The sequence below is a fragment of the Hyperolius riggenbachi genome, chromosome 2 (assembly GCF_040937935.1).
Source record: "Hyperolius riggenbachi isolate aHypRig1 chromosome 2, aHypRig1.pri, whole genome shotgun sequence".
Taxonomy (NCBI): Eukaryota; Metazoa; Chordata; class Amphibia; order Anura; family Hyperoliidae; genus Hyperolius; species Hyperolius riggenbachi.
The window spans coordinates 194,415,433-194,442,779 of NC_090647.1; the positions used below are offsets into that span (position 1 = coordinate 194,415,433).

The 27,347-nt window shown below is 44.2% G+C and overlaps 1 protein-coding gene across 1 annotated transcript in view; it reads left to right on the forward strand.

Moving 5' to 3' along the window:
• Positions 1 to 4,967: 4,967 nt before the first annotated feature.
• Positions 4,968 to 27,347, forward strand: part of CLDN10 (claudin 10) — a 50,377-nt gene continuing 27,997 nt past the window's right edge. The window contains exon 1 of the mRNA XM_068265251.1: positions 4,968 to 5,181. Within this exon, the coding sequence (XP_068121352.1) occupies positions 4,968 to 5,181 (214 nt within the window). The remainder of the gene's footprint in view (positions 5,182 to 27,347) is intronic.

Consider the following 27,347-nt stretch of genomic DNA (forward strand, 5'->3'; position numbering starts at 1 on the left):
TGCCGGTTTTCCCGACCTGAGCTCGGGGTAGAAAAAACAAGCTATTAGCGGTGATCCCGAGCTCAGGTCGGGGTATGCATTGCAGAGCTTTACTTGAAGTTGTGGAGTCCCGCGCGCGATCTCGCTGCGCAGCGGGACTCCAGCCTCTCTCCCCGGCAGTGTGGGGTCTTTCCCTGGCCGCCGGGATCCCCCATGTCCCCGCTATTCTTCCGGGGACCCGGCAGCCAGTTGGAGCAGCGGAGCCGTGGTGGCAGCAGAGCAGTGGTGGCCGCGTGACGTCATCGGGGGCGGGGCTAATATTGAAAACGAACTTCTCTATATTAGAGAAATATAGAGAAGTTTGTTTATATGTATATTAGCGCCATCTTGTGGGCAAAGAGAAAACTGCAGCACAGGATCCCAGGAAGGTACATTTTTTTTTTATTTTGCTGCAGATCTCCCTGCCAGAATGATTTTTTTTTCAGGTTTTAGGGTCTGAAAGAGTGAAAAAAAATTGCACCGCTTTTAGACCCTAAAATCTGGAAAGAATCAGACCGCCAAGGAGGTTAATTACACATAAATGATCTATACCTTGTTTTTTTAGTGACCAATTAGGCTTTATTTAGGTAGTACTTTTTGCTAAGAATTATAAGAATTATTATTATTTTTTATTTATTTTTTTTTTACAAATTTTAAAGGTAATAAGGGGAAAAATGAAAAAAGTAATTATTTCTCAGTTTTCAGCCATTAGAGTTTGAAAATAATAAGTGCTACTGTAGATTAACCCCCTCGCCCAACACCCCCCCCCCCCCCCCCCTCCTGTTCGATTTGCCCATCTGTCCTGGTTATTACAGTGTTTAAACCAGGGGTAGGGAACCTATGGCTTGGGAGCCAGATGTGGCTCTTTTGATGGCTACATCTGGCTCACAGACAAATCAGTAGGGGTTAATTCACTGAGCTACACTGCTCAAGCAGCGCAGCTTAGTGTGGCAGCACAAGTAAAATTTTCAAAGTAGACAATCTACTGCTGTAGCATGCACTACTAACTTACTCACAATCCCCCCAAAACGAACAGCTGCTTCAATTGTCCCACTCTGGACCCTGTCAGGTCCATTGACTTTGTAGGACGAGATCCCCACACTTTGACTGATTGGCCCAATAGGCTGCCTATCACTTGACAGGCAGCCTATAGGGTCAAGGTGTGGGGATCTCGTCCTACAAAGTGAATTAACCCCCAAGTCAGCTAGCTAATTGTACAAGCTGTTAGGACTGGTGCACACCGAGTGGGATTTGTTCTATCCCCAACAAGTAAACATATCATATCCTGTAACTCTAAATCTCCTAACAGATGCCTATCCCTAATTGATACTCTCCTTTGCTCATGTTTATCCTCCCAGCTTCAATACAAGTGCCACTGTCCCTCAGAAAGCCTTAAGGTGGCCACACACCATACAATTTTTTTGAATGTCATTTTAATTCAAGAATTGAAAAAAAAATGTTCTAAATGATTGTAACATTTCGAAAACCTGACCACTGTACCACACACATATGTAAACTTTTTCCCCAATTATGAAAAAAATTATTGAAAACTATGAAAAAAATCCCAACTTCCCATTAGATGTGCATGTTTTGTTATACTGCCTCTGCTTGCCCTGAATCTGCTCTAATCTGTCTATTAGTCTTTTAGGCCTGGTGCACATCAGATGAGTTTTTCTGAGCGTTTTGAGTTTTTGAAACCTCCTGCTAATGTTATCCTATGTGTCTATGCACACTGGAGCGATGAGGTTTTGTAAAAAAAACCCATAGCATTACATTGGGAAGAGCTTTTGAAACCTCTAGCGCAGGGGTAGGGAACCTTGGCTCTCCAGCTGTGATAAAACTACAAATCCCAGAATGCATTTGCCTTTATTAATCATGAGTGTGGCTGTCAGACTCCTGCAATGCATTGTGGGACTTGTAGTTTCTTAACAGCTGGAGAGCCAACGTTCCCTACCCCTGCGTCTAGCGTTTGGGGAGCTTTTCTGGTGTTTCTCAGCCCTTAGTCTTTCTTAACATTTTAATTAATTGCTTAAAGGAACTTCTAGGAGATGTTACACATGCCCTACTTAGATGATTTCCCTATATTAGCTTCTTATCTTCAAACAGGAACGGAAGAGGCTAAACACTGCCACAGAGCTGCAAGAGAAACTTCTTTTGTTCCCTTTTCTCTGCTCACTGCATGGAGGGTAGAAACATTTGTTCTGCCAGAGAAGCCTGTGCTTCCTATCAGCATTACATCAGCAGGACCTGAAGGAAACAGGAGCGGTTTCTATTGGCTCTGCACCTGTCAGTCATAGCTTATCCCTCTCTGCTTGTGTGAGTAACATTGGCTTCCCACAGACTCACACAGTTACTGCTCTCATTTCGCCAGCCCAGAGGAGCCGGTAATTTTTCGGGTTGTTACCACATGATCTAATTTTTATGAATTGGCATTTACTGACATTTGCTGACATTTGTTGAAGTATTTACCGCACCAGTCAGCAATTTACCTCACTGCTCAGTAACATTTTTTTTAGCCTTTAAGAATTGACATTTTCCTAAGTGATCGGTAAAGTCAGCTGTTTTCTGCATTACCGAATGCGGTAATGCTTTATGAATCAAGGCCATTTTGCTGAAAAACTGAAGTTTTTTTACAATGCACTGCTATGAAGAAAAAAAAAACACATTGAAACACAAGGCATTGCAACGCATTAAACACATTAGTGTAAAAGGGTCCTTAGGCTTGGCTCAAACACAAAAAGATGTCCAGTTTTCTATGCTTGTGGTCACACATAAATCTGTATATTTCTGGTCTGGTCCACTCCTATCAGTTTTATATCAGTTTTAAATGTGTTTCTATGGCTGTGTTCACACTTAAAAGATGTACATTTCCAGTTCAGTCAGGTAAAACTTATAGAAAACTTAGGCAAAATTGAGAGGAGTGGACTGTACCGGAAATGTTCAGATTTATGTGTGAACCACGCCTAAATCAGTTTTGTAGTACAGGCTAGATAGCAACGCATTCTGTAACTATGAAGGGAGGAAGAGAAGGGAGGAGCAGTGTGGAGCTGGAAGCACTTGGCCATGCTTCTCTGTATCATATAAAACTCTCTCATTAGCAGTCCCTTGCTGGAGGTAGCTATATGTTGTTGGAGAAAGTTATGAGGGACAGCTGCCAGTACGAATACATTAGTACTAATCAGGGACGGATCTAAGGGGGGTGAGCGGGTCTCTTGCCCCAGGCGCAGTTTGTTGAATTCTTAAAAAGGTGCCAAAACTGGATAGGGAAAGGCAATTTAGGCGCCAAAACCTGACCTTTAGGCGCCAAAACTGGATGAGGAATGGCAGTTTAGGCGCCAAAACCTGACCTTGCCCCAGGCGCAATTTGTTCTAGATCCGTCCCTGGTACTAATTTAGAGGAGATACAAGGTATTGTGCTGTGTTCACTAGGCTGGAGACTGAGCAAATAGTAAAAGCACCACAGCTGACTATACATGTCAGGTGAGCAAGCCATTTTCAATATCGCCAGTAATTTTGTACTGAAGCGTACATTTACTTATAGAACCTCTGGAACTAACATTATCTACATACTGCTGTTTTCTGTCGATTAAGCAAACAAACCATTGGAAGCTTACAGTCATAGTACGGTTAAAGGAAATTTAAGGTAAAAACTAATCTAACTGCAGCTAACTGCGCTACTGAAGAGGAAAGATGAGTCATTTGATCCTTCATTGTATGGTTAGAGCTAGTCTGGAGAAAGCGGTGCAACTGCTGTCATTTCTAAACACTACTTGTCCTGTATACTCAGCAGAGACACTGAAAGAGGAAATGTGGTGAAAATAACAATAAATAAAATTGCTTATTTTTACAATATCCAATTATAAATTATTTAGTCAGTTTTGTGTCAGTGTCCATTGTAAAATCATTCCTCACTCTGATTTACACTCTGAAATGTATCACTGGTGGGGACATCTTTAGTTGTGCCAAGTGATCTGGACGGAATGTTCGTTTACTGAGAGCTCTCATTACATTACCGGAGCAGGTAATGTATAAGGCTTCTGGCTTCTGCTTTCAGCATTATTATATTAAGTACAAGACCACCCCCCACCCACTTCCTTCCTGCTGCTCGGGCGGGGCTATGGATGAGCCACTGCTCAATATCCTGGGTGTGTATTTCCCCAGGGATGGCAACAGGATTGCATTTTTTATAAGTTTATGAATGTTATCAGCTATACTGATACTGTATGTGATCTGGATTCTACCTAGACTGGCTTTACTGAGTCTGTCCACATTCATGATTCTGAAATGGATGTTAGACTGTGAGCTTTGTTGGGCACAGAGATACACGTTAATATTTCTGCGTGAATTGTATTGCTTATGTTATATCTTGGTACTAAATAACTCTAGAAGGGTAATGAAATTCACTTACTTTTACAAAGTCGCCTCTTCTGTGCTGGCACACTTGTTATATTCAGCTCTCCCATCTAACAGACCACCATGACTGAGAATTGCGTTATTGCAAATTAATCATTAGTTTAGACTTTGCTGCGGAGACTGACTCGGAATCAACAGCCATCATGTAGGAAAAAAATCCTTAACATAAGTAAATGGTAAAGTTCCTTGTATAAACATGGAGTATTGTAAACACAAATCACAAATTGGTAACATCTCATTAAACTTATATGATTAGCTTATCATTAATAAAGGTTAAATCATTAATTAATTTGTAATGGTAGCATGTTACCTTCTACCGAAACTCCCCCCCCCCCTCCTCCAATGAGATGCACTTTGCTCTTCTGCATGGCTGCCTCCCATTAGGAGACAATGTATTACAAGCATGTCATGTTTTCGTAGCAGGTGTAATTTGAGCGGGTTGGCCATAATGCAGAGTACTACAGCTTTTTACAGTTTTTCGTTTAGCATTGCTGCTTATGGTTTATTTTCTACTTTTTAAAAACATCTATAAAAATATGTCTGGAATGCAGATTTTTGCTTTAATAAGTTGTGTTGCAGGAACCGGAGCTGTGATTGGCGCAGTTGTTTCCAATGAATGGAAAGTGACCAGCAGAGCCAGCTCTGTGATTACCGCGACTTGGGTGTACCAGGGTCTGTGGATGAACTGTGCAGGGAATGCTATTGGCTCACTTCACTGCCGACCTCATTTAACCATTTTCAAGGTGGATGGTAAGAGTGCTATCTATTTCATTATTCTTTTCTAATTTTTGTCATCTTTATTATAAGTGCATATTGCTTCTAGAGCTGAGGTTTTTTTCTGTTATATTTATATTGCACGTTTGCATGTAGGTAAGTATCAAAGCTAAGTGTCTGATTGTACAGAAGATTGTGCACTTTTTTCTATATTCATGCTGTAATTGCAAAGCAATCTACAGAGAAAAATCATTAGTTATTGCTACTTATAGATCAGCCTTTGACTATGAAGCAGAAACGGCTCCCAGACTAATTCTGCTTCACATTGAAGATAATTACATAAAGTGATATTTCACTTTTGGTGATAAGAATACAATCCAATTCATTTAGAGCTCTACATTACAATCATTTTAAAATATCTTTTGAAAACCTTATTTTAGATTTCTTATCATGGATTTATCTGCATATTGTTATACAAATTGCTAATATGGAAACCTTTATTGTGAAAAAAAATCAATGTCCTCATACAGGTACAGAAATTATAAGGATTTTTTTTTAAATATTCTGTTTGTTGAAGACATGAACCCTCATTCAATTCACTTTATCTCTAAAGTTTTCTGCTAAAAGTGGACCCAAATTAAAAATACAAGATTTCAGAAATAAAACCTATTTTCTAAATTATAATGATAAATGGCAGACTTTTTTCAGCTGCATGATGACAAATATAAAATATTTTACATTTATTGGAGGAACCCCTCCCTTCTTTTCAAATTGCCGGGATTTTTCCGGCAAACTGGTGGAGTAGATGGTGTCCAGCAATGGAGGAATTGCTAATGGCTGCCCCCAGTATAACCCTAGATATAAAAAGAGAAGGGTGAAAAGCATGCACTGAAATGATCATAGGTTTGAAGGGGTGTTTATTTATCTTTCTATGTGTCAGAGTGGTGCAACTAAATATTTTTAATAAAAAAAAAATGTTTGGTTTGGGTCCGCTTTAACCACCTCACACCAAAGCGGTTTTTACCCTAATGGACAAGAGCGATTTTCCCCTTTCAGTGTTCATCCCATTCATTTGCCAATAGCTTAATCACTACTAATCACAATGAAATGATCTATATCTTGTTTTTTTCGCCGCCAATTACGCTTTTTGGGGTTGATATTTGTTTTCAGTAATTACTTATTTACTTTGCATTTTAAAGGGAAAAACAAGGAAAAAAATGAAAAAATACACTATTTCTCCAATTTCATCCCTTATAGTTTTAATATAAACACTGCTACTGTACATAAACCCACATATTTTATCTGCCTATTTGTCCTGGTTATTACAAGATTTGAATTATGTCCCTAGTCCAAAGTATGGTGACAATATATTATTTGGAAATAAAGGTGTATTTTTTCAATGTTGTATTTTTAGTTTTACTGATATCATGTGCACGCGTACAGCAGCAGCAGCACTGCTTAACTTATAAAAAACCTCCTGGAGCTATTAACCACCCTGGCGTTCTGATTAAATTGCCAGGGTGGCTGCGGGAGGGTTTTTTTTAAATAAAAAAAAAACTATTTCATGCAGCCAACTGAAAGTTGGCTGCATGAAAGCCCACTAGAGGGCGCTCCGGAGGCGATCTTCCGATCGCCTCCGGCGCCCAGAATAAACAAGGAAGGCCGCAATGAGCGGCCTTCCTTGTTTTGCTTATATCGTCGCCATAGCGACGAGCGGAGTGACGTCATCGACGTCAGCCGACGTCCTGACGTCAGCCGCCTCCGATCCAGCCCTTAGCGCTGGCCGGAACTTTTTGTTCCGGCTACGCTGGGCTCAGGCGGCTGGGGGGACCCTCTTTCGCCGCTGCTCGCGGCGAATCGCCGCAGAGCGGCGGCGATCAGGCAGCACACGCGGCTGGCAAAGTGCCGGCTGCGTGTGCTGCTTTTTATTTCATTCAAATCGGCCCAGCAGGGCCTGAGCGGCAGCCGCTGGCGGTGTTGGACGAGCTGAGCTCGTCCAGACCGCTCAGCTGGTTAAAGAGAACCCGAGGTGGGATTTAATTATGTTACTGGGGCACAGAGGCTGGTTGTGCACACTAAGACCAGCCTCCGTTGCCCCATGGTGTGCCTCCATGTCCCCCCTGCGCGCCGCTATACCCCCGCAGTGCTGGCGACACTGTCGCCAGCACAATGTTTACCTATGCGCTGTCAGTCAGCGCCGCTCCCCCGCCTCCTCCGCATCGGCGCTACCCGCCCGCGTCACTTCCCTCCTATCAGCGGGAGGGAAGGGACACGGGCGGGTAGCGCCGATGCGGAGGAGGCGGGGGAGCGGCGCTGACAGACAGCGCTTAGGTAAACATTGTGCTGGCGTCACGCTGCGTGTCGCCAGCACTGCGGGGGGTATAGCGGCGCGCAGGGGGGACATGGAGGCACACCATGGGGCAACGGAGGCTGGTGTTAGTGTGCACAACCAGCCTCTGTGCCCCAGTAACATAATTAAATCCCACCTCGGGTTCTCTTTAAAAGGCTCCAGCAGAATGTTTTAATATTCCTGCTTGTCTTTAAGTGGTTAAAATAACTTTTAACTCTGCATTTGTAAAAGTACCAAAAAGTAGGTGAAAAAGTACTGTTACAATTATTCTGAGAATTTACTTGCTTGCTGATGACTTAAAAGGCATTGTATTACCTAGGAGAAAACGTAAAACAAGTGAATTGAATAAGTGCCACAGACAGGTGAAATCCCTTTTGGGTGATAATCTGAATGAGAATCTTAAAGATAGTGGTTTTTCGATATGTCCACAGATGAATGTGAAATGGAAAGATTTTTAATAACTTGAAATTATAAAATAATTTAGATCACACTGTTAGCAATTAATTTACTCCACTTTAATGTGGCAACAGTTGCATTGTCATACATGGGCAAACCCATTTCTTTGTTTATGCACCCTTCTTTTTGCAACACATTTCTTTTATAATTAAAATTAAAAAAATCAAAGGATCTCTAGTATTTGATAGAAGTGAAATAAATAAACTAAAAGAAAAAAAATTGTACTAATGTTACAGAAATGTCTTTACTACCAGTATTTACTATTATTATTATTTATTGTATTTGTAAAACACCAACATATTACGCAGCGCTGGACATAACCTACAATGATACGAAGGATGACAAAAGTAACAAGGTTATACAACATATGACAAATTTATACAAGGCGTACAGGGTACACCATGATCATGCGATTATGTTTTTTTTTAGGTAGGCCCAGTATGAGTATATGTATGAGACAGTCACAGGAAAGGAGCACACAATCATGCAGAATATACTAGGAAAGGGAGGACCCTTCAAAAGGCTTACAATTTAAATCTACTATTTACTATAATATAAATATAATTTTAACATAAAATAACAGCTGTGAAAACTGGTGCAACCCTTTTTGGGTGATATATTCATTTTTTATTGTAATTTGTATCCATCTAAACAGCAAAATGTAGATATGAATATATTTTAGCATGAGTGACTTCCAATAAGTTTGTAAATATAATTAAGCTGAACTTGCTAGTTCCCCTTAGCTTCCTAATGCACTGAATCCTACAGGAGAAAATTGCTTTACAAAGGTAAGCTCAACATCATATTTACAAAACATTAATATTATTGAGTACTATGCAGCTCAGGGCCGTTTCTTGCCCCGTTCAGCCGGTTCTGCTGAACGGGGCGCCGATGAGAGACAGATTGAGGGGGGCGCCAGGCAGAAGGATGTGACGTCACGTCACTGCTAGGCAGGGCCGCGCCTGGGCGGGTACATTGCACAGGCGCCGGCGGGTCTACCGTCCTAACTTATCTTCCCGGGATGAGGATCTCCCCACTCCATTCCCAGCGACACACTGTGCGGGGCGGGCGGCTGTGCCTGACGTCACATGTAGACGTCGGCGCAGCCCAATGGGGAAACAGGCAGCCCACCTGACCTCACGTCACGCTTGACGGGGGGGGGGGGGAGCCACAGCCTCAGCGTGTGAGACTACCGCGGCCGCCCGCCCGACCCGACCCGTGGTGTGTGTGCGTGCGTGGACAGAGCCAGAGTAGAGTCTAGAGAGACTCACTCTGAGAGAGCGACTAGCAGCGCCAGCACAAACACAGTGAGTGCCCACAGCCCGGCCCGCTCCTCCTAATGCCGCCCGCCACCATGGTCACAGTCAGCTGCAGCCGCCTGCCTGTCTGCCTGCCTATATCCTCCTACCTCCTTCACCCAGACCCAGCCAGAGGTGAGTGAATTGCTGTGCTGCCAATAAGATTGCATTTGTGGGGAAATCTGGCTGCCATTAAGATTGCATTTGTGGGGAAAATCTGTTGCCATTAAGGTTGCATTTGTGTGGGGAAATCTGGCTGCCATTAAGATTGCATTTGTGGGGAAATCTGGCTGCCATTAAAGGTGGCCATACACTGGTCGATGTGCCATTAGATCGACCAGCTGACAGATCCCTATCTGATCGAATCTGATCAGATAGGGATCGTATGGCTGCCTTTACTGCAAACAGATTGTGAATCGATTTCAGCCTGAAACCGATCACAATCTGTTCAGCTGCTCCTGCCGCCTGTCCCCCCCCCGTATACATTACCTGAGGCTGGCTCCCGGGCGTCTTCTCCGCACTGCACCGCACCGCTGTTCTTGCTCCATCCCGGCGCTTCCTGTGTTACTCCGTGACCAGGAAGTTCAAATAGAGCGCCCTCTATTTCAACTTCCTGGTCACCGGAGTGACACAGGAAGTATAAGCGTACACTGGGACATGCGGAAATGCGGTGCAGCGAGGAGAAGAGGACCCCGGAGCCAGCTTCAGGTAATGTATACATGCTCGGATCGGGCCCGAATCGTACGCCGCAAGCGACGCGCTCCTACCGCCGGGCGATCGAGGGTAATTTCCCGCACGGCGCGATCGACGGTCCGATCCGATTTCGGGAGGGAATCGGATCGGCGGGTGCGTTTAGCGCAAGCGATTGGCAGCAGATCCGATCCCAGGATCGGATCTGCTGTCGAAACGGCCGTGAATCGAGCCAGTGTATGGCCTGCTTAAGTCTTAATGGCAGCAGATTTCCCCACAAAGGCAATCTTAATGGCAGCAGATTTCCCCACAAAGGCAATCTTATTGGCAGCAGTCGATTTCCCCACAAAGGCAATCTTATTGGCAGCAGTCGATTTCCCCACAAAGGCAATCTTAATGGCAGCAGTCGATATCCCCACAAATTCCCCCGCATATTTTTGGACTCTCGAACTGGGTGAAATTTAGCCTAGAAACTGCCCTGATGCAGCTCGATAGCTCTGACATACTTTTGTAGTACTTCTAAATATACTATTGTCTAACAGTGGAGGAAAGTAAAGCATCTACATTACCTTCTACAAAGGACCTTTGACTTCTGGCTTAAGTCAAATTTTCAGACAGGAAGAGACAGACTAGCTGCAATGTTACCTTCTATCACACTCCCATACCCTCTTCTTCTTTGTGCAGTAAGTGGTTAGAAAAAAGAGGGTTATAGGAGGGAACATCACAGCAAGCCTGCCTCTTCCTGTCTGAAAATTTGACTTTAATACAAAAGTCAGATTTTAGAAAGGGTCATTGTGGGAACCGGGGAGGGGGAACAAGGAGAGAAACGGACAACACACAAAGCTAAGTGGATCCAGTTGGAACACATATTTGTTCTTACTTTAAGCAGCTTTGCCTTGAGTCAGGTATCCTTTAATAGTGGTGCTCATAACGGCTGATTTCGACTTCAGGTTATTTAGTCAAAATTTTCTGTACTTTCAATTCCACCATAAACATAATTATGAACGGTAGTTGATTTCCATTTCTAATCTGAGTACAAGTCGTAATTACGTGTAATTATGGTGGATATTTTGACTTAAATTATACTTGCATTGTACACTCATACAGTATATTAGTCACACACACATACTGTACATACATTTATATATATAAAATCGGATGTGTGTATGTAAGTGTGTGCATGTGCCGCCATCACTCCAAAAACATCTTGACTGATTTCAACAAAACTTGATATACAGATCCCTTACTACCTGTGAACATATGTTTTGGGGGTCTCGCATCCCCCCTGCACACCTGGGCGGAACCACAAACAGCCAATCAGATTTCACCCATTCACATCAATGGAAAAAATGGAAAAGGCTGCCATCCTCACCATAATAAAGTAGAGTCCCCAAACTCAGCACAGTTAGTCACTAGGGAATTGAGGTGAAAAATTCAAGAAAAGTGGGTGGAGCAAAAAACAGCCAATCAAATTTCAGCCATTCATTTTAAATGGGATAATGTAAACTGCAGCCATTCCTAGACTGTTAATCGCAGGGTTTTCAAACTTGGCACACTAGATCACTGGATCTAAAAAGAGATTTTTTTTTAGGCTTCAGACTCTCTTTAACCACTTGAGGACTCAGCCTTTACCCCCCTTAAGGACCAGCGCTGTTTTTTCCATTCAGACCACTGCAGCTTTAACGGTTTATTGCTCGGTCATACAACCTACCACCTAAATGAATTTTGGCTCCTTTTCTTCTCACTAATACAGCTTTCTTTTGATGCTATTTGATTGCTGCTGCGAGTTTTAGTTTTTATTATATTCATCAAAAAAGACATGAATTTTGGCAAAAAAATGATTTTTTTAATTTTCTGTGCTGACATTTTTCAAATAAAGTAAAATTTCTGTATACATGCAGCGCGAAAAATGTGGACAAACATGTTTTTGATAAAAAAAAAAACATTCAGTGTATATTGATTGGTTTGGGTAAAAGTTATAGCGTTTACAAACTATGGTGCCAAAAGTGAATTTTCCCATTTTTAAGCATCTCTGACTTTCCTGACCACCTGTCATGTTTCATGAGGTGCTAAAATTCCAGGATAGTATAAATACCCCACAAATAACCCCATTTTGGAAAGAAGACATCCCAAAGTACTCACTAAGAGGCATGGTGAGTTCATAGAAGATTTTATTTTTTGTCACAAGTTAGTGGAAAATGACACTTTGTCACAAAAAAAAAAAAAAAAAAAAAGTTTTCCATTTCTGCTAACTTGTAACAAAAAAAAAATGAAATCTGCCATGGACTCAACATGCCCCTCAATGAATACCTTGAAGTGTCTATTTTTCAAAATGGGGTCATTTATGGGGTGTGTTTACTGTCCTGGCATTTTGGGGGGTGCGGAATTGTAAGCACCCCTGTAAAGCCTAAAGGTAGTCATTGCACTGTGGGCCCCTTAGCGCAGTTTGGCTGCAAAAAAGTGTCACCCATATGGTATCGCCATACTCGGGAGAAGTAGTACAATGTGTTTTGGGGTGTATTTTTACAAATACCCATGCTGGGTGGGAGAAATATCTCTGTAAATGACAATTTTTTGATTTTTTTTTACACACAATTGTACATTTACAGAGTTATATCTCCCACTCAGCATGGGTATGTATAAAAATACACCCCAAAACACATTGTACTACTTCTCCTGAGTACGGCGATACCACATGTGTGGCACTTTTTTGCACCCTAACTGTGCTAAGGGGCCCAAAGTCCAATGAGTACCTTTAGGATTTCACAGGTCATTTTGAGAAATTTGGTTTCAAGACTACTCCTCACGGTTTAGGGCCCCTAAAATGCCAGAGCAGTATAGGAACCCCACAAATGACCCCATTTTAGAAAGAAGACACCCCAAGGTACTCAATTAGGAGTATGGTGAGTTCATAGAAGATTTTACTTTTTGTCACAAGTTAGCGGAAAATGATTTTTATTGGGTTTTTTTTACCAAGTGTCATTTTCCGCTAACTTGTGACAAAAAATAAAATCTTCTATGAACTCACCATACTCCTCATTGAGTACCTTGGGGTGTCCTCTTTGTAAAATGGGGTCATTTGTGGGGTTCCTATACTGCTCTGGCATTTTAGGGGCCCTAAACCGTGAGGAGTAGTCTTGAAACCAAATTTCTCAAAATGACCTGTGAAATCATAAAGGTACTCAGTGGACTCTGGGCCCCTTAGCGCAGTTAGGGTGCAAAAAAGTGCCACACATGTGGTATCGCCGTACTCAGGAGAAGTAGTACAATGTGTTTTGGGGTGTATTTTTACACATACCCATATTGGGTGGGAGAAATATCTCTGTAAATGGACAATTGTGTGTAAAGAAATCAAAAAATTGTCATTTACAGAGATATTTCTCCCACCCAGCATGGGTATGTGTAAAAATACACCCCAAAACACATTGTACTACTTCTCCCGAATACGGCGATACCACATGTGTGGCACTTTTTTGCACCCTAACTGCGCTAAGGGGCCCAGAGTCCAATGAGTACCGTTACCATTTCACAGGTCATTTTGAGAAATTTGGTTTCAAGACTACTCCTCACGGTTTAGGGCCCCTAAAATGCCAGAGCAGTATAGGAACCCGACAAATGACCCCATTTTAGAAAGAAGACACCCCAAGGTATTCCGTTAGGAGTATGGTGAGTTCATAGAAGTTTTTATTTTTTGTCACAAGTTAGCGGAAAATGACACTTGGTAAAAAAACCCAATAAAAATAATTTTCCGCTAACTTGTGACAAAAAGTAAAATCTTCTATGAACTCACCATACTCCTAATTGAGTACCTTGGGGTGTCTTCTTTCTAAAATGGGGTCATTTGTGGGGTTCCTATACTGCTCTGGCATTTTAGGGGCCCTAAACCGTGAGGAGTAGTCTTGAAACCAAATTTCTCAAAATGACCTGTGAAATGCTAACGGTACTCATTGGACTCTGGGCCCCTTAGCGCAGTTAGGGTGCAAAAAAGTGCCACACATGTGGTATTGCCGTACTCGGGAGAAGTAGTACAATGTGTTTTGGGGTGTATTTTTACACATACCCATATTGGGTGGGAGAAATATCTCTGTAAATGGACAATTGTGTGTAAAAAAAAAACAAAAAATTGCCATTTACAGAGTGATTTCTTCTACCCATCATGGGTATGTGTAAAAATACACCCTAAAACACATTGGTCTACTTCTCCCGGGTACGGCGATAGCACGTGTGGCACTTTTTTTGCAGCCTAACTGTGCTGAGGGGCCCCAACGTGCAAAGACTACCTTTGGGCTTTACAGGGGTGCTCACAATTTAGCCCCCCCCCCCCACATGACAGGACAGTTAACAAACCCCACAAATGACCCCATTTTAAAAATAAGACACCACAAATTATTCCATGAGGGGCATGGTGAGTTTATAAAAAAAATATTTTTTGTCACAAGTTAGCAGAAAAGGATACTTTGTGAAAAAAAACAAAAAACAACAATTTATGCTAACTTGTGACAAAAAACTAAATCTTCTATGAACTCACCATGCACCTCACGGAATACTTTGGGGTGTCCTCTTTCCAAAATGGGGTCATTTGTGGGGTCTGTCCTGGCATTTTAGGGCCTCTGCAATCATTACATGTATGGCCAGTATTTCTGCTATACTCCTTATATTGGGCATACAGGTAGTGCATTCTGGGCTGAAAGGAATAATGAACGGCAAACATCCCTTCATTCACATCGATCAATGTGGATGAACAAATATCTGCCAAAAAATGTGAAACAAAAAGAAAAGAAAGAGGGACATAGGAGCTGCCACCCCAAAAATCCAAACCCACCAGCTCGTATGCCCAGGCAAACCTGATTTATTCATCCACATCGATCGATGTGAATGGAGAAATCATTGCTTGAGTTCTTTTTTGATACAAAGTGCTTGCCAAAGCATATGAACCCCAACACCGCTCCTCGGCCCATATGCCTCGGCAAACGTATCTTTTTTACTGTGGAGGAGAAATCTCGTCCTACAGCGCTGCATGCACCGATTTTGTGTAACCTGACAGACGCGCAATGTTCTGTCAGGATGCACCATCAGTGCTGCAGCTGATTGATTGATTGATTGGTCGGTCGGTCGGTCTGGATAGAAAAAAGAGAGAAGAAAAACGAAAAAACAAAACAAAAAGGAGGGGAAGGTGTCCGCCTGGACATAGGAGCTGCCACCCCAAAAATCCAAACCCACCAGCTCGTATGCCCAGGCAATCCTGATTTATTCATCCACATTGATCGATGTGAATGGAGAAATCATTGCTTGAGTTCTTTTTTGATACAAAGTGCTTGCCAAAGCATATGAATCCCCAACACCACACCTTGGCCCATATGCCTCGGCAAACGTATCTTTTTTACTGTGGAGGAGAAATCTCGTCCTACAGCGCTGCATGCACTGATTTTGTGTAACCTGACAGAAGCGCAATGCTTCTGTCAGGATGCACCATCAGTGCTGCAGCTGATTGGTCGGTCGGTCGGTCTGGATAGAAAAAAGAGAGAAGAAAAACGAAAAAAACAAAACAAAAAGGAGGGGAAGGCGTCCGCCTGGACATAGGAGCTGCCACCCCAAAAATCCAAACCCACCAGCTCGTATGCCCAGGCAATCCTGATTTATTCATCCACATTGATCGATGTGAATGGAGAAATCATTGCTTGAGTTCTTTTTTGATACAAAGTGCTTGCCAAAGCATATGAATCCCCAACACCACACCTTGGCCCATATGCCTCGGCAAACGTATCTTTTTTACTGTGGAGGAGAAATCTCGTCCTACAGCGCTGCATGCACCGATTTTGTGTAACCTGACAGAAGCGCAATGCTTCTGTCAGGATGCATCATCAGTGCTGCAGCTGATTGGTCGGTTGGAAAAAAAGAGAGAAGAAGAAAAAAAAAAAAAAAAAAAAAAGCAGCAAAGCACTTCAATAACATTAACTTTTTAAACTTTATTAAATATGTTCAAACCAAACAATAACATTGGTAACCAAATATGAACTTTTTTGCTTACCTGTTTTTTGTTTTTGTTTTTTTTTTTACCTGCGAGCTGAGGATAAACTTCTCCTCCCCCATGGGTCAATGTGCAAAGTGCAAATCGCACAGATATGTGGCGAAGTACATTATGCATTCTGTCCCAAGTGAAAGGAGAGGTTTCTGGCAGGCCAGTGTATTTGGATCTCTCAAAACCTGATGTTTGGGTTCACACTGCATACTGGCCTATCCGGTCGGTCGAGCCCGCCGCACCGTCTCGCCCAAAATAGATCTTCAGGGAATACCACAAGAGTAGCATTCGGCCTAGTAATTAACTGCGTCGCCGTAGACTAACATGACTTCCGGGCCGACCCAAATTGCCGCAGAAGCCACGCAGTAACGTAGGCATGCACTAGCGTTAAGTCAAGCACTTCCGGCGTAGGGGGGGACCGCAAAGTGTGACTTTTGCTAGGCAATTTGCCCTAACGCATCGCGCCAGTGTGAAATAGCACTGAGAGACTCTTGTGTGCCTACTGCTGTGTCTGTAGTTCCCTAGGTTCTAAAAGTGTGCCTTCTCGTGGTACCTCTCATAACACTCCCCTAGGCATAGGCCAGGCTGGTCAGGACAGCGGGGACAGTAAACGGGGGAGTCACGCCTTATTCCAGCCTTGCTGCAGACACGACATCTTTTTCTGGGGTTGCGTTGAGTTGGGGTACTGGGAATCGGGTAGGCGTAATGCCTTCCATGCAGCCGGCTAGTTGCATTTGGGGGTTGGGCTCTGGCACCTTCTGGATAGAGGAGTGCCGAAACAATGTCTTCCTGGAATTGAAGGAAAGATCCAGTTCTCCCAGCCTTACTGTAGAGAACAAAGCTGTTGTACATCGCCAATTGAATTAAATACACAGACACTTTCTTATACCAGCGTCTGGTTTTCCGGGAAATTAAATAGGGCCCTAACATCTGGTCATTGAAGTCCACCCCTCCCATGTTGGCATTATAGCTGTGGACGGCGAGGGGCTTTTCAATGACCTCTGTTGCCCGTGTAATTTGAACTGTCGTGTCTGTGTGAATGGTAGACAGAAGGTAAACGTCCCTCTTGTCCTTCCATTTCACCGAGAGCAAGTCATCGGTACACAAGGCGGCCCTCTCCCCCCGTTGAAGTCTGGTGTTAACGAGCCGTTGGGGGAAGCCCCTGCGACTAGGCCGCACGGTGCCACAGCATCGGATTCCTTCTAACTTTAAGTGCTGAAAGAGGGCCACACTTGTGTAAAAGTTGTCCACATAAAGATGGTACCCCTTCTGGAACAAGGGTGACACCAAGTCCCACACAATCTTTCCACTGCTCCCCAGGTAGTCAGGACATCCGACCGGCTCTAATTTTGAGTCTTTTCCCTCATAGACCCTAAAACGAGATGTATAGCCTGTGGCCCTATCACAGAGCTTATACAGTTTCACCCCATACCGGGCGCGCTTGCTTGGGATGTACTGTTTGATGCCAAGGCGCCCGGTAAAATGTACGAGGGACTCATCTACAAAGATGTTCTGTTCAGGGGTATAAGCATCTGCAAATGTGGATGACAGGTGGTCTATGAGGGGCCGAATTTTGTGGAGCCGGTCATAAGCTGGGTGGTCTCTTTCATGACAGGTGTCGTTGTCATTGAAATGCAGGAAGCGCAGGATGATCTCAAATCGCGTCCTGGACATGGCAGCAGAGAACACGGGCATGTTATGTATTTGGCGTGTAGACCAATAAGAGCGCAATACATTTTTTTTGGTAATACCCATGTTGAGGAGAAGGCCCAAAAAAATTTTCAGTTCGGAAACTTGGAGTGGTTTCCACTGAAAAGGCTGGGCGTGGCAGCTTGTCGGATTGGCAGTTATAAATTGTGTGGCATAACGGTTGGTCTCAGCCACAATTAAGTCAAGGAGATCCTGGGTGAGGAACAGTTCAAAAAAGTCTAGGGCCGATCCTAGTTCAACTGTCTCCACCTGGACTCCAGACTGGGCGGTGAAAGGGGGCAGTACGGGTGCGGCGGGATCAGGGGAATGCCAATCAGGGTTTGCCAGCACCTCTGGAAAACCAATGGGAGTACGGGCCCGTCTACTTGGTGGCTGCGAATCGGGTCTTAATTCACGTACCACCGAACCAGTTTCTACTTCCGGGCTGGTGTTCGCCACTTCACCAGGGTCTTCTACGGAAGTACTGGTGTTGAGAGGTCCAGGAGATGCTGCCCTGCTGGTGCATGCCTCACCAAGAAAAATCAGATCAACGCCAGCATCACTCTGCTGCCCTTGAGACTGATCTTCCGCCACCTGCAGTCCAGTGACATGGGGTGTGGTACGCCTGGCTCTAGCCGGGACCTCAACCTCGTCATCGGAACTATCGGTCAGAGAGCCACTGCTGTCTACAGGATCGTACTCTGAACCAGAAGATTCGTCGAATAAGTCGACCCAATCATCCTCATCCGACTGGTCCATGTACCTGTAGATGTCTTCATTGGAAAACCTCTTTTTTGCCATGGTGGCCTGCTAAATTTAGGAGGTATTCCTCTGAGACTACCCAGGAAAAAGAGCACCTACCTAGCGAAATGGAGTACTTGAGAGGTAGAAAGCTGTGGTCACTGAGTTTTGATTAAAAAAAAAAATCAAAACTTCTGTTTACAGTGCCACAGCTATTGTACAGTGTTTTTTGCAGTGATCAGAAAAAATAAATTTCAGGTCTGATCGGGCAAACACTGCGTTTTTTTGTGGATCCTAGTGACCCTAATATAGATCTGACTGTGATCACTAATGATCACTTACAGATACTATATAGTACCAATGCTGATTAGCGACAGTGATGACGCTAATTAGTGACTGTGGTGCAGTGGGCTGAGCACTAACTGACACTAACAACCCTTTTGCCTAGCTAACTGGCCTAACTGTTACCACTAGTGATACTAAAAAAGTGACAGTTTTCACTGATCACTGTTTTTAGATCACTAGGATAGTGACGGTGAGGGGGGGTTGGGGTTGGGGGATCAGAGAGCAATCACAAATAATCAAAAACAATCACGAGGCAATTACAACACAATTACAGCAATCTGCGCAATCAAAGCCAATCAAGGAGCAATTGAATCCAATAACACGACAATCAAAAACCAATTACGTGACAATCGAAGCCAAGCACACGACAATCGATGCTAATCACAGGGCAATTGAGACAATCGAGACACAGGGCAAAACAGCCAATCAGAGGGCAATTGGCACAATCAAAACCAATCAGGGCAATTGAAGCCAATCACACGACAATCAAAAACCAATTACGTGACAATCGAAGCCAATCACACGACAATCGATGCTAATCACAGGGCAATTGAGACAATCGAGACACAGGGCAAAACAGCCAATCAGAGGGCAATTGGCACAATCAAAACCAATCAGGGCAATTGAAGCCAATCACACGACAATTGAAAACCAATTACGTGACAATCGAAGCCAATCACACGACAATCGATGCCAATCACAGTACAATTGAGACAATTGTAGCCAAACAAAGCACAATCAAGCCTTACAGACAGGAGATAAGATACACAATGGCAGGGGGGAGAATATACGCAAGCAATGCACTAGTAAGGTGTGGGGAGGATCTGAGGGGGTGGGTGATCAGAAGCCCCTAAGGGGTAGTTGGGGGTCTGATCTGATGGATAGGAGTGACAGGTGGTGACAAGGGGTGATAGATGAGTTATTGACGGGTGATAAGTGGGTGTTTACAGCAGGGAAAAACAGATGCAAACAATGGACTGCTGATGTGATCAGGGGGGGGGGGGTCTCGGGGGGATCTGAAAGGGTGGATGGGTGATCAGAAGCCCCGGGGCAGTTGGAGGTCTGATCTGATGTGGGGCAGTGACAGGTGGTGACAAGGGATGATTGACAGGTGACTGATAGGTGATTGACAGCTGATCAGTGGGCGATTACAGGGAGATAGATAGTATACAGGGGGGGGGGTCAGGGGTGGGGGAGATCTGAAGGGGTGGGTGGGTGATCAGATACCCCTAAGGGGTAGTTGGGGGTCTAATCTGATGGATGGGAGTGACAGGTGTTGACAGGGGGTGATAGATGGGTTATTGATGGGTGATAAGTGGGTTTTTACAGGGAAAAAAAGATGTAAACAATGGACTGCTGATGTGATCGGGGGGGGGGGGGGGGGGCTCGGGGGGATCTGAAAGGGTGGGTGGGTGATCAGAAGTCCCTAAGGGGCAGTGGGGGGTCTGATCTGATGTGGGGCAGTGGCAGGTGGTGACAAGGGATGATTGACAGGTGACTGATAGGTGATTGACAGTTGATCAGTGGGCTATTAGAGGGAGATAGAGATATGCAGTATACAGGGGGGGAGGGAGGGGGGGGGAGATCTGAAGGGGTGGGGGGTGATCAGATAACCCTAAGGGGTAGTTGGGGGTCTGATCTGATTGATTAGAGTGACAGGTGGTGTCAGGGATTGATTGATGGGTGATATGGAGGGTGGTTGGGTCTAAGCTGCGTGCTGCAGGGGTGTACAGGGGGGGGGGGGTCTGATGGGTGCTGCGGGTGATCGGGGGGTCTGTGGGGCTCCTAAAGAGTGTGGTGCGTTCACTCACTGTGCCTGCTCTCCTCGCCGGTGGTCGATCGCTAAGTGTGACCACCAGCGGGGAGGCAGGCAGTATAATACAGTTTGTTAGGTAAACAAACTGTATTATACGATTTCAAGTGGCTAATTTGAAAAGTTACAACCCGCCGGCGCTGCGGATTGGCCGGCGGGTTGTAGTCACAAGGGGGCGGCACCACGTGACCCCGCCGCGCGATCGCTGATTAATCACCGAGAACCTGGCGACGCACATGTGCGTGGCTGGTCCTCCAGGAGCCACTTTGCCGACGCGCGTTATGAGTGCGCGGTCGGCAAGTGGTTAAGAACAATAAAGGACTTTTTTTTGTGGTTGCATTTTTATTTCAATGTAACCCTTTGGGGAAATAGGTAAGGGGTACTATGTACCCCTATACTCATTTCACCTGGGGAGGGGACGAGACTCTGGGGTCCCCTTCTTAAAAGGGACTCCCATAGGCCACCATGAAACCCCCCAGGCATTGTTGACCCCCACCTCCTCCTGGGCACTGGAGGTGGGAAAGAGCTCCTTGTCCAGGGATTGGTCCAGTGCTCTGGGGGAGAGGGGGAGTGACAGAAGAAAGGCGGAAACACTACTACCACCGTTGCTTGACCCAAGGGAGCAGGGATCATAAATCTCAAAACATACAGGCAAAACAAGGATGTCCCGCTACACCAAGGGTGGGTATAAAACTTTCTTAAATTTTATTAGCACATCAGTAGACACACACAAAAGGCAGTGTGTCTACTGATGTGCTAATAAAGTTTAAGAAAGTTTTATACCCACCCTCGGTGTAGCGGGACATCCTTGTTTTGCCTGGAGAGGGGGAGTCTTGGCTGCCCCACTCCTCCTGAGCCCCCCCAATACCTTGGACCATGTGGGCTCAGCGTGCAGAGCCCCATGCCGGAGCTCAGCATTTTGGATATCCCAGCCTGCACTGGGGACAAAGGGTTAAAGAGGCTCATGAGGGGGGACCCCACCTCTTCTTTTTTTTTCTTTTTTTTTTCAATTTTCCACACTTCAAAGTAGGCAGGGATGTACAGCCATATTGTGGCTGTATATGAATCCCTGGCCAAACAGCCATTGAAATTTCATTATAAATTAACATTATTTATAGTCCTTGAAATTGCCAACTCAGATCGAAATTTCAAGGACTCACGAGTCCAGTTTTGTGTACATCCGTAATCTGCATTCATAGTTGCGATCAATTACGAATTTACATTTTTGATTCGAAAGTCCGTTTTCTGACCAAAAATTATGGCTATCTGTAATTTTCACCACTATCCTTTAACAACAGGAGATGGTCAATGAAATGCTAATAATTCTGGCCTGCATCCAAATAATAATCTGCTTGGAACTGGGCTCATCCTGTCAATTTTGATTGAATCTGTTCAACGCTGCATACAGTATGCATTCATTTTGCATGCAAGGCAGACTTATCTTCATCACATTACCATCTCTATTAACAACCAGTGATGCTTCCTGAACATTCATGGTGTTAGGAACTTACCTCCCGATTGCTCCCACGTCAGATCTGCGTCCTCTGGGAGCTGTCCCAAGTAGCCAGCTACCGGGTCAGGCCCTCACAGTGTTTCCAGGAGCCATGCACGTCTCTGCGTGCATGGCTCCTGGATTGTTACTGGATTGGCTTACGTTTTTGAGATTCTGTACCGTGCCTTCTGATCACCAGTTGTTGACCTGGTCTGTGTGATTTTCCCACCTGTACCTGTTTGGTGTGGTTCTGTTGGTACCTCTGTCTTGCCCACTTCAGTTCCTATACCTTTCGCATATCAAAGCCTGGGTGTAGCCGTATGCTGTGACGATGCACCTTTTCATCCCTCGGCTGACCGGGGTGCGCCACACTGGGTGAAGACTGCGGAGGAGCTTGGGGCATAGGAGATGAAGTAAGATGGTGGATCCAGTAGGCCTCACAAATGGGCATATTTTGCATTGATATTAAATCAGTCTCTTTTAACCTCTTTCGGATGGTGGTGATTGAAACCAATGCTCTGTTTGTGGCTACTTATTCCTGCCAGGTCTGCTCACTCTCGCTGTTCCCGCCACTGTCTATATCACTGCACATGCTCACTCTGCTGTCACGTTGTCAGCAGAGCTTTGGTATATAGGGCAGGGTCCAATTTTATTGGCTACTGACCCCGTGATTCCTGTGAGCCAATCACAGCAACCACAGGACTTAAAAGGGCACGGTTGGGTCTGGTCTTAAAGTGGCCATAGCTGTCCGGTCCCAAAGTGGTTAAATGCGGACTCTGCATTTAATTAGTAACATCTTTTTACGGAACATGGTCAATATGTGCCCACTGGGGCTTGGTAGCAGTTCCAGATACAAACCCTAATAGTCGCTAAAATGTGTGTGTATAGGCAGAGTACGTAAATGTTACCAGGCATCACACAAACAAGGTGAGACGGATTACGTAGTTTGCTTAACTCGTATTATCCACACAATGCAGCATTGTGCTGAGTTTGTTACATCAGCAACGTATGCTTGTGTATGTAACACGGGTTACACTAACTATGTAACAAGCGTGGCTTAGTTTGTATAATGCTTGCTAAAATTGTGATAAAATATATCCCTCTCTTTCAACAGATTGTTTTCGTAATTGCGGCTCAAGTGGTAACCTAGTTAATATATTTTGGCATTGTAGAAAGGTTCAAATATTTTGAACAACTTGCATTTATTTAAAACAATTAATAAAAAGGAAGTTAAGCCGACTTTTGTGCAGACGCTGCTCCTGGCCCCAAACCTGGACGTACCTACAGCCTTTAAAAGGCTAAATATTGATTTTTTTTTATTGACTGCTCGATGGACGATAGCAGTTAATTGGATATCTTCCTCTCTCCCTATTTCTCAGTTTGAACAAAGAGATGATGTGATCATTAGGCACCTGTAACAATGTGTGGTGTTTGGTGCACACTCAGAGTATTCAGATTGTTGGTGATCCGCAGTATCACCAATAATGCTGATATATCCGATTATGTGGCGATCTGCGGAATCGCCAATAATGCGGATATTTATTTATAACTCTGGATACCGGGTATAACGACAGTGGAAAACCCACCACACTGATATCTTTAAGAGGACTGGCTACCTCTAAAAGAGAAAAGCAGTGTGTGCGATTCTGCGACTAGATGACGTAACGCTAGAATCGCGTTCCCCAGCAGCAATGATATACTGGGGAACCACTGAGACCTCCGCAAGGAGGGATTCAGCAGAATAAACCCTTTAGTGGGAGAACCACTAAAAGGGGCAAAGTCAGACGGAAACGGTTCGGTAACAAACTGGCTGCGAGGTACCGAATCGTGAAACAGGGAGCAGAGTCAGAAATCTAGCCAAGGTCAGTAACGGAAATCAGATAGGCGGAGGTACAAAGTCAGAAAGCCGAACTCGTAGTGAAATAGACAAGCAGAGGTTCGGCAACGGGAGATCAGAAAATGGCACAGATAACAATAGTGCTTGCGAATATATTGGCAAAACCAATATATGTCGCAGATCAGGAAAATAACAAATCTGACTGTTGTGGGCTAGTTACGGCAAGCCGCACTTGGCCCACGATGGTACTGACTGTCAGATCACTATCTGGCTGACTATTAGATCAACTGACTGGCTGACTATAACAGAGATCAGGTTACATACAAATATACAATAATCAGGAAAACAACAAAGACTGACTGATGAGAGACAGGAGCCTTGCTCCAGCTAGGACTGTCTCTCTCGGATCTAGCTAAGGTCTGAGGGCTATCACAAAGTAACGCTTACTGCAGACAACTTGCAACTGACAGAATGCCTGCTTTTATACTGTGCTGGGCTCAACCAGCCCGCCCAGCCAATCAGCCAATCACAACACAGTTCAAGGACCTTGCAGCACAGCTCAAGGACCTTACTGAGGTCAGCTGACCAGCTGGTCAGCTGACTCTCCTTCTAAGAGTATAAAAGGCTTTATTGCACACGCGCGCAGCCCCTACGGGGTCCAGACTGGATTGAGGATAGCGTTGGTGTGTGGCAGGCCCTGAGGCCTGTGAGGGAAGAACCGGACCACAGCCTCGACGTAAAGTACGCCGAGAGGCCTGTGACCGAACGGTGGATCGCAACGCCGATGCGGATGTTTCTCCGCGTTCCGCATGCGACCATGTGGTGGATGGTGCCGCTGATGCGGACACGGACAAACCTCCGCGTTCCGCTTGCTGAATGCGGTCAGGCCGCCGTCTTATGACAGCACCCTTTCTAAATTCCTGTTCAATTGGCAAGAGTGGTCTGAGTATAGGTCACCTACCCCTGGAATTTAAGGTTGGGTTTGAAATAATCTAGTTCTGAGTTCAGGCTGATTACTTGTTTTTTCTTTTTCTGTGATGTTGATAGATTCAAGTTATGTTATGTTGTTGTATTGTTTGACATTGCAAGATATTTTGATTTTAACTTGTCTAATGCTGGTGGAGAAAATATGTTTGGTTATACATTTGATTTTTTTTTATGGTCTATTTTAACATTTGTATGGCATTTATGTACTATGCTGATAGGGTTTTCCTGAACCCACTTTCTACATGTTGTATGTGTTTGTTTTCCCATGCAATGATTTTTTTTTTTAGTAAACTAACATTTACATCTGTGTATATTAATTATATTGGTCATTAGTACGGTAAGTAGACCCCTTTGTGAGTTTAGCTGGAACTGGATGAAGCACCAGTGGGCAATTATTGGCCAGGTTCAGTAAAAAGATTTTGAGTTTGGGTAACATCCGGAACAATTTACTTGTGCTGTTTGCTCGTGTGGATTCTCTGTCAGTTTAGTGAATGCACCCCTAAGTGAGAGATGTTCAGTGTAGGGTGACTGTACAGGGAAAAGGGGGTTATAGCAAATTCAAAGATTTATAATTCTATTGACAATGATTTTGTGTTTCAAAGGATTTATTGAAGGTTTTTATCTTTGAAGAGAATCGGTACTCTCAAATTCTTACAATAAAAAGAATACCATTCTATTCATTATGTTCTCCTGCCTTTACCATTTCTGCTGCTCCCCACCGCGATTCTGGCTTTCAATGGCCAGTTTTAGGCAGTGTTTACAAACAAAAAACATGGCCGCTGACCAGGAAGTGATGTTTGTATGTATATATATATATATATATATATATATATATATATATATATATATATATATGTGTGTGTGTGTGTGTGTATCATGTTACGTATCATGTTACAGTATACTACAAGTTTTTATTACATAGTGAATTATCTGCACTCCAGTCTGGATTTCTCACAGTTCTCAGCATGTGACAGGCAGCTCCCTTCCCCTCAGAGAGCTCTGTCTGTGAGAAGTAAACAAAGCACACAGAGCCTGGAGGGGGCATGCATAACTTCTCCCTATCACAGCAGAGGCAGCACATTCCTCCCTGGGTCGACAAAGCTTGACAAAGAATAGAAGATTAGATATATTACAGAGACAGTGAAACTAGAAAAGGCTGCAGTAATCCAGACCACATTACAACAGCTATAAACAGCTATAGGAACTTATAGGCTAGAAGGAATAAGGCTGAAAATGTTGTTAAAGAGACTCTTTAAACAGTACAGACATGAACATATCATAATACAAACTGTAGTATAAAGAGAAAATTGATATTGGTAAAGTATGCATGAAATCCAGAAAACTTGAGGATCTCTGGTAGAAACATCTTTTTTATCATTGGCCTTGTGATCCAGAGGACTGTGTCGATTGTCTGGGTCATTTGAATATTGACAGTGATTTTACACCATACTATGTATTTGGTACTACACTAAATTTGACAGGGTACCTAAATGATAACTGAAGGGAGACAAATATGCAGACTGACATATTTATTTCTTTTTAAACAATACCATTTGCCTGGCAGCCCCGCTGATCTATTTGGCTGCAGCAGTGTCTGTATAACACCAGAAACAAGCATGTAGATAATCTTGTCAGATCTGACTATAATGTCAGAAACACCTGATCTGCTGCAGGTTTGTTCAGGGTCTATGGCTAAAAGTATTAGAGGCAGAGGATCAGCAGGATAGCTGGGCAACTGTTATTGCTTAAAAAGAAATACATATGTCAGCCTCCATATCTCTCTCACTTCAGTTGTCTTTCATAACATATCATTCATACACAGTGTATATTGACATTTTTGAAATGTAACATTGTCAAGGATTATATGTCCATTTAAGCCTGCAGCCAGTTGTGAATTTCTGGGCAAATATGCTACCTTGCAACAAATAATTGTAGCTATTTCTTTTTCAGATGTACAGGTATTAGGCCCGGTTCACATTAGCGGTGGCTATCCGGAATAGCCGTGCCGGAGCCGCACCGCATGCTGGCCGGACGAAACGGACACACGGCATAGCAATGTAAGTCTATGCCAGGGTTCACATGTGTCCGTTTCGTCCGGACCGGAGCCGGACCGGATCCGGACTCCGGTGTCCGTTCCAACATGCGCTATTTTTTGGTCCGGCTCCTCCGGCAGCCGTATCCGGGGCGGAGCCGGACTGCACCATCCGGCCAATGGAAACCAATGAGAACCGGAGAGCGCACAACACACTGGCAAAAAATCCGGATGTTCTACCCCACTTCCTATGAGGATTGTTGCGGCGATATTGTATCGGGGACACATGGGCAACCATTTTGGAGTGGAGCAGCACGAGCTGGAGATGTTGGCAGCATGTTGGAGGTGGAGGTGAGTGCTAAACAGCGGAGGGCCTGATTCCACAGGTCCCCCTTCTGCTGACCTCCCAGACCCCAACATTTTTTTTTGTTTTTATACAGGTTGTTATCTCTT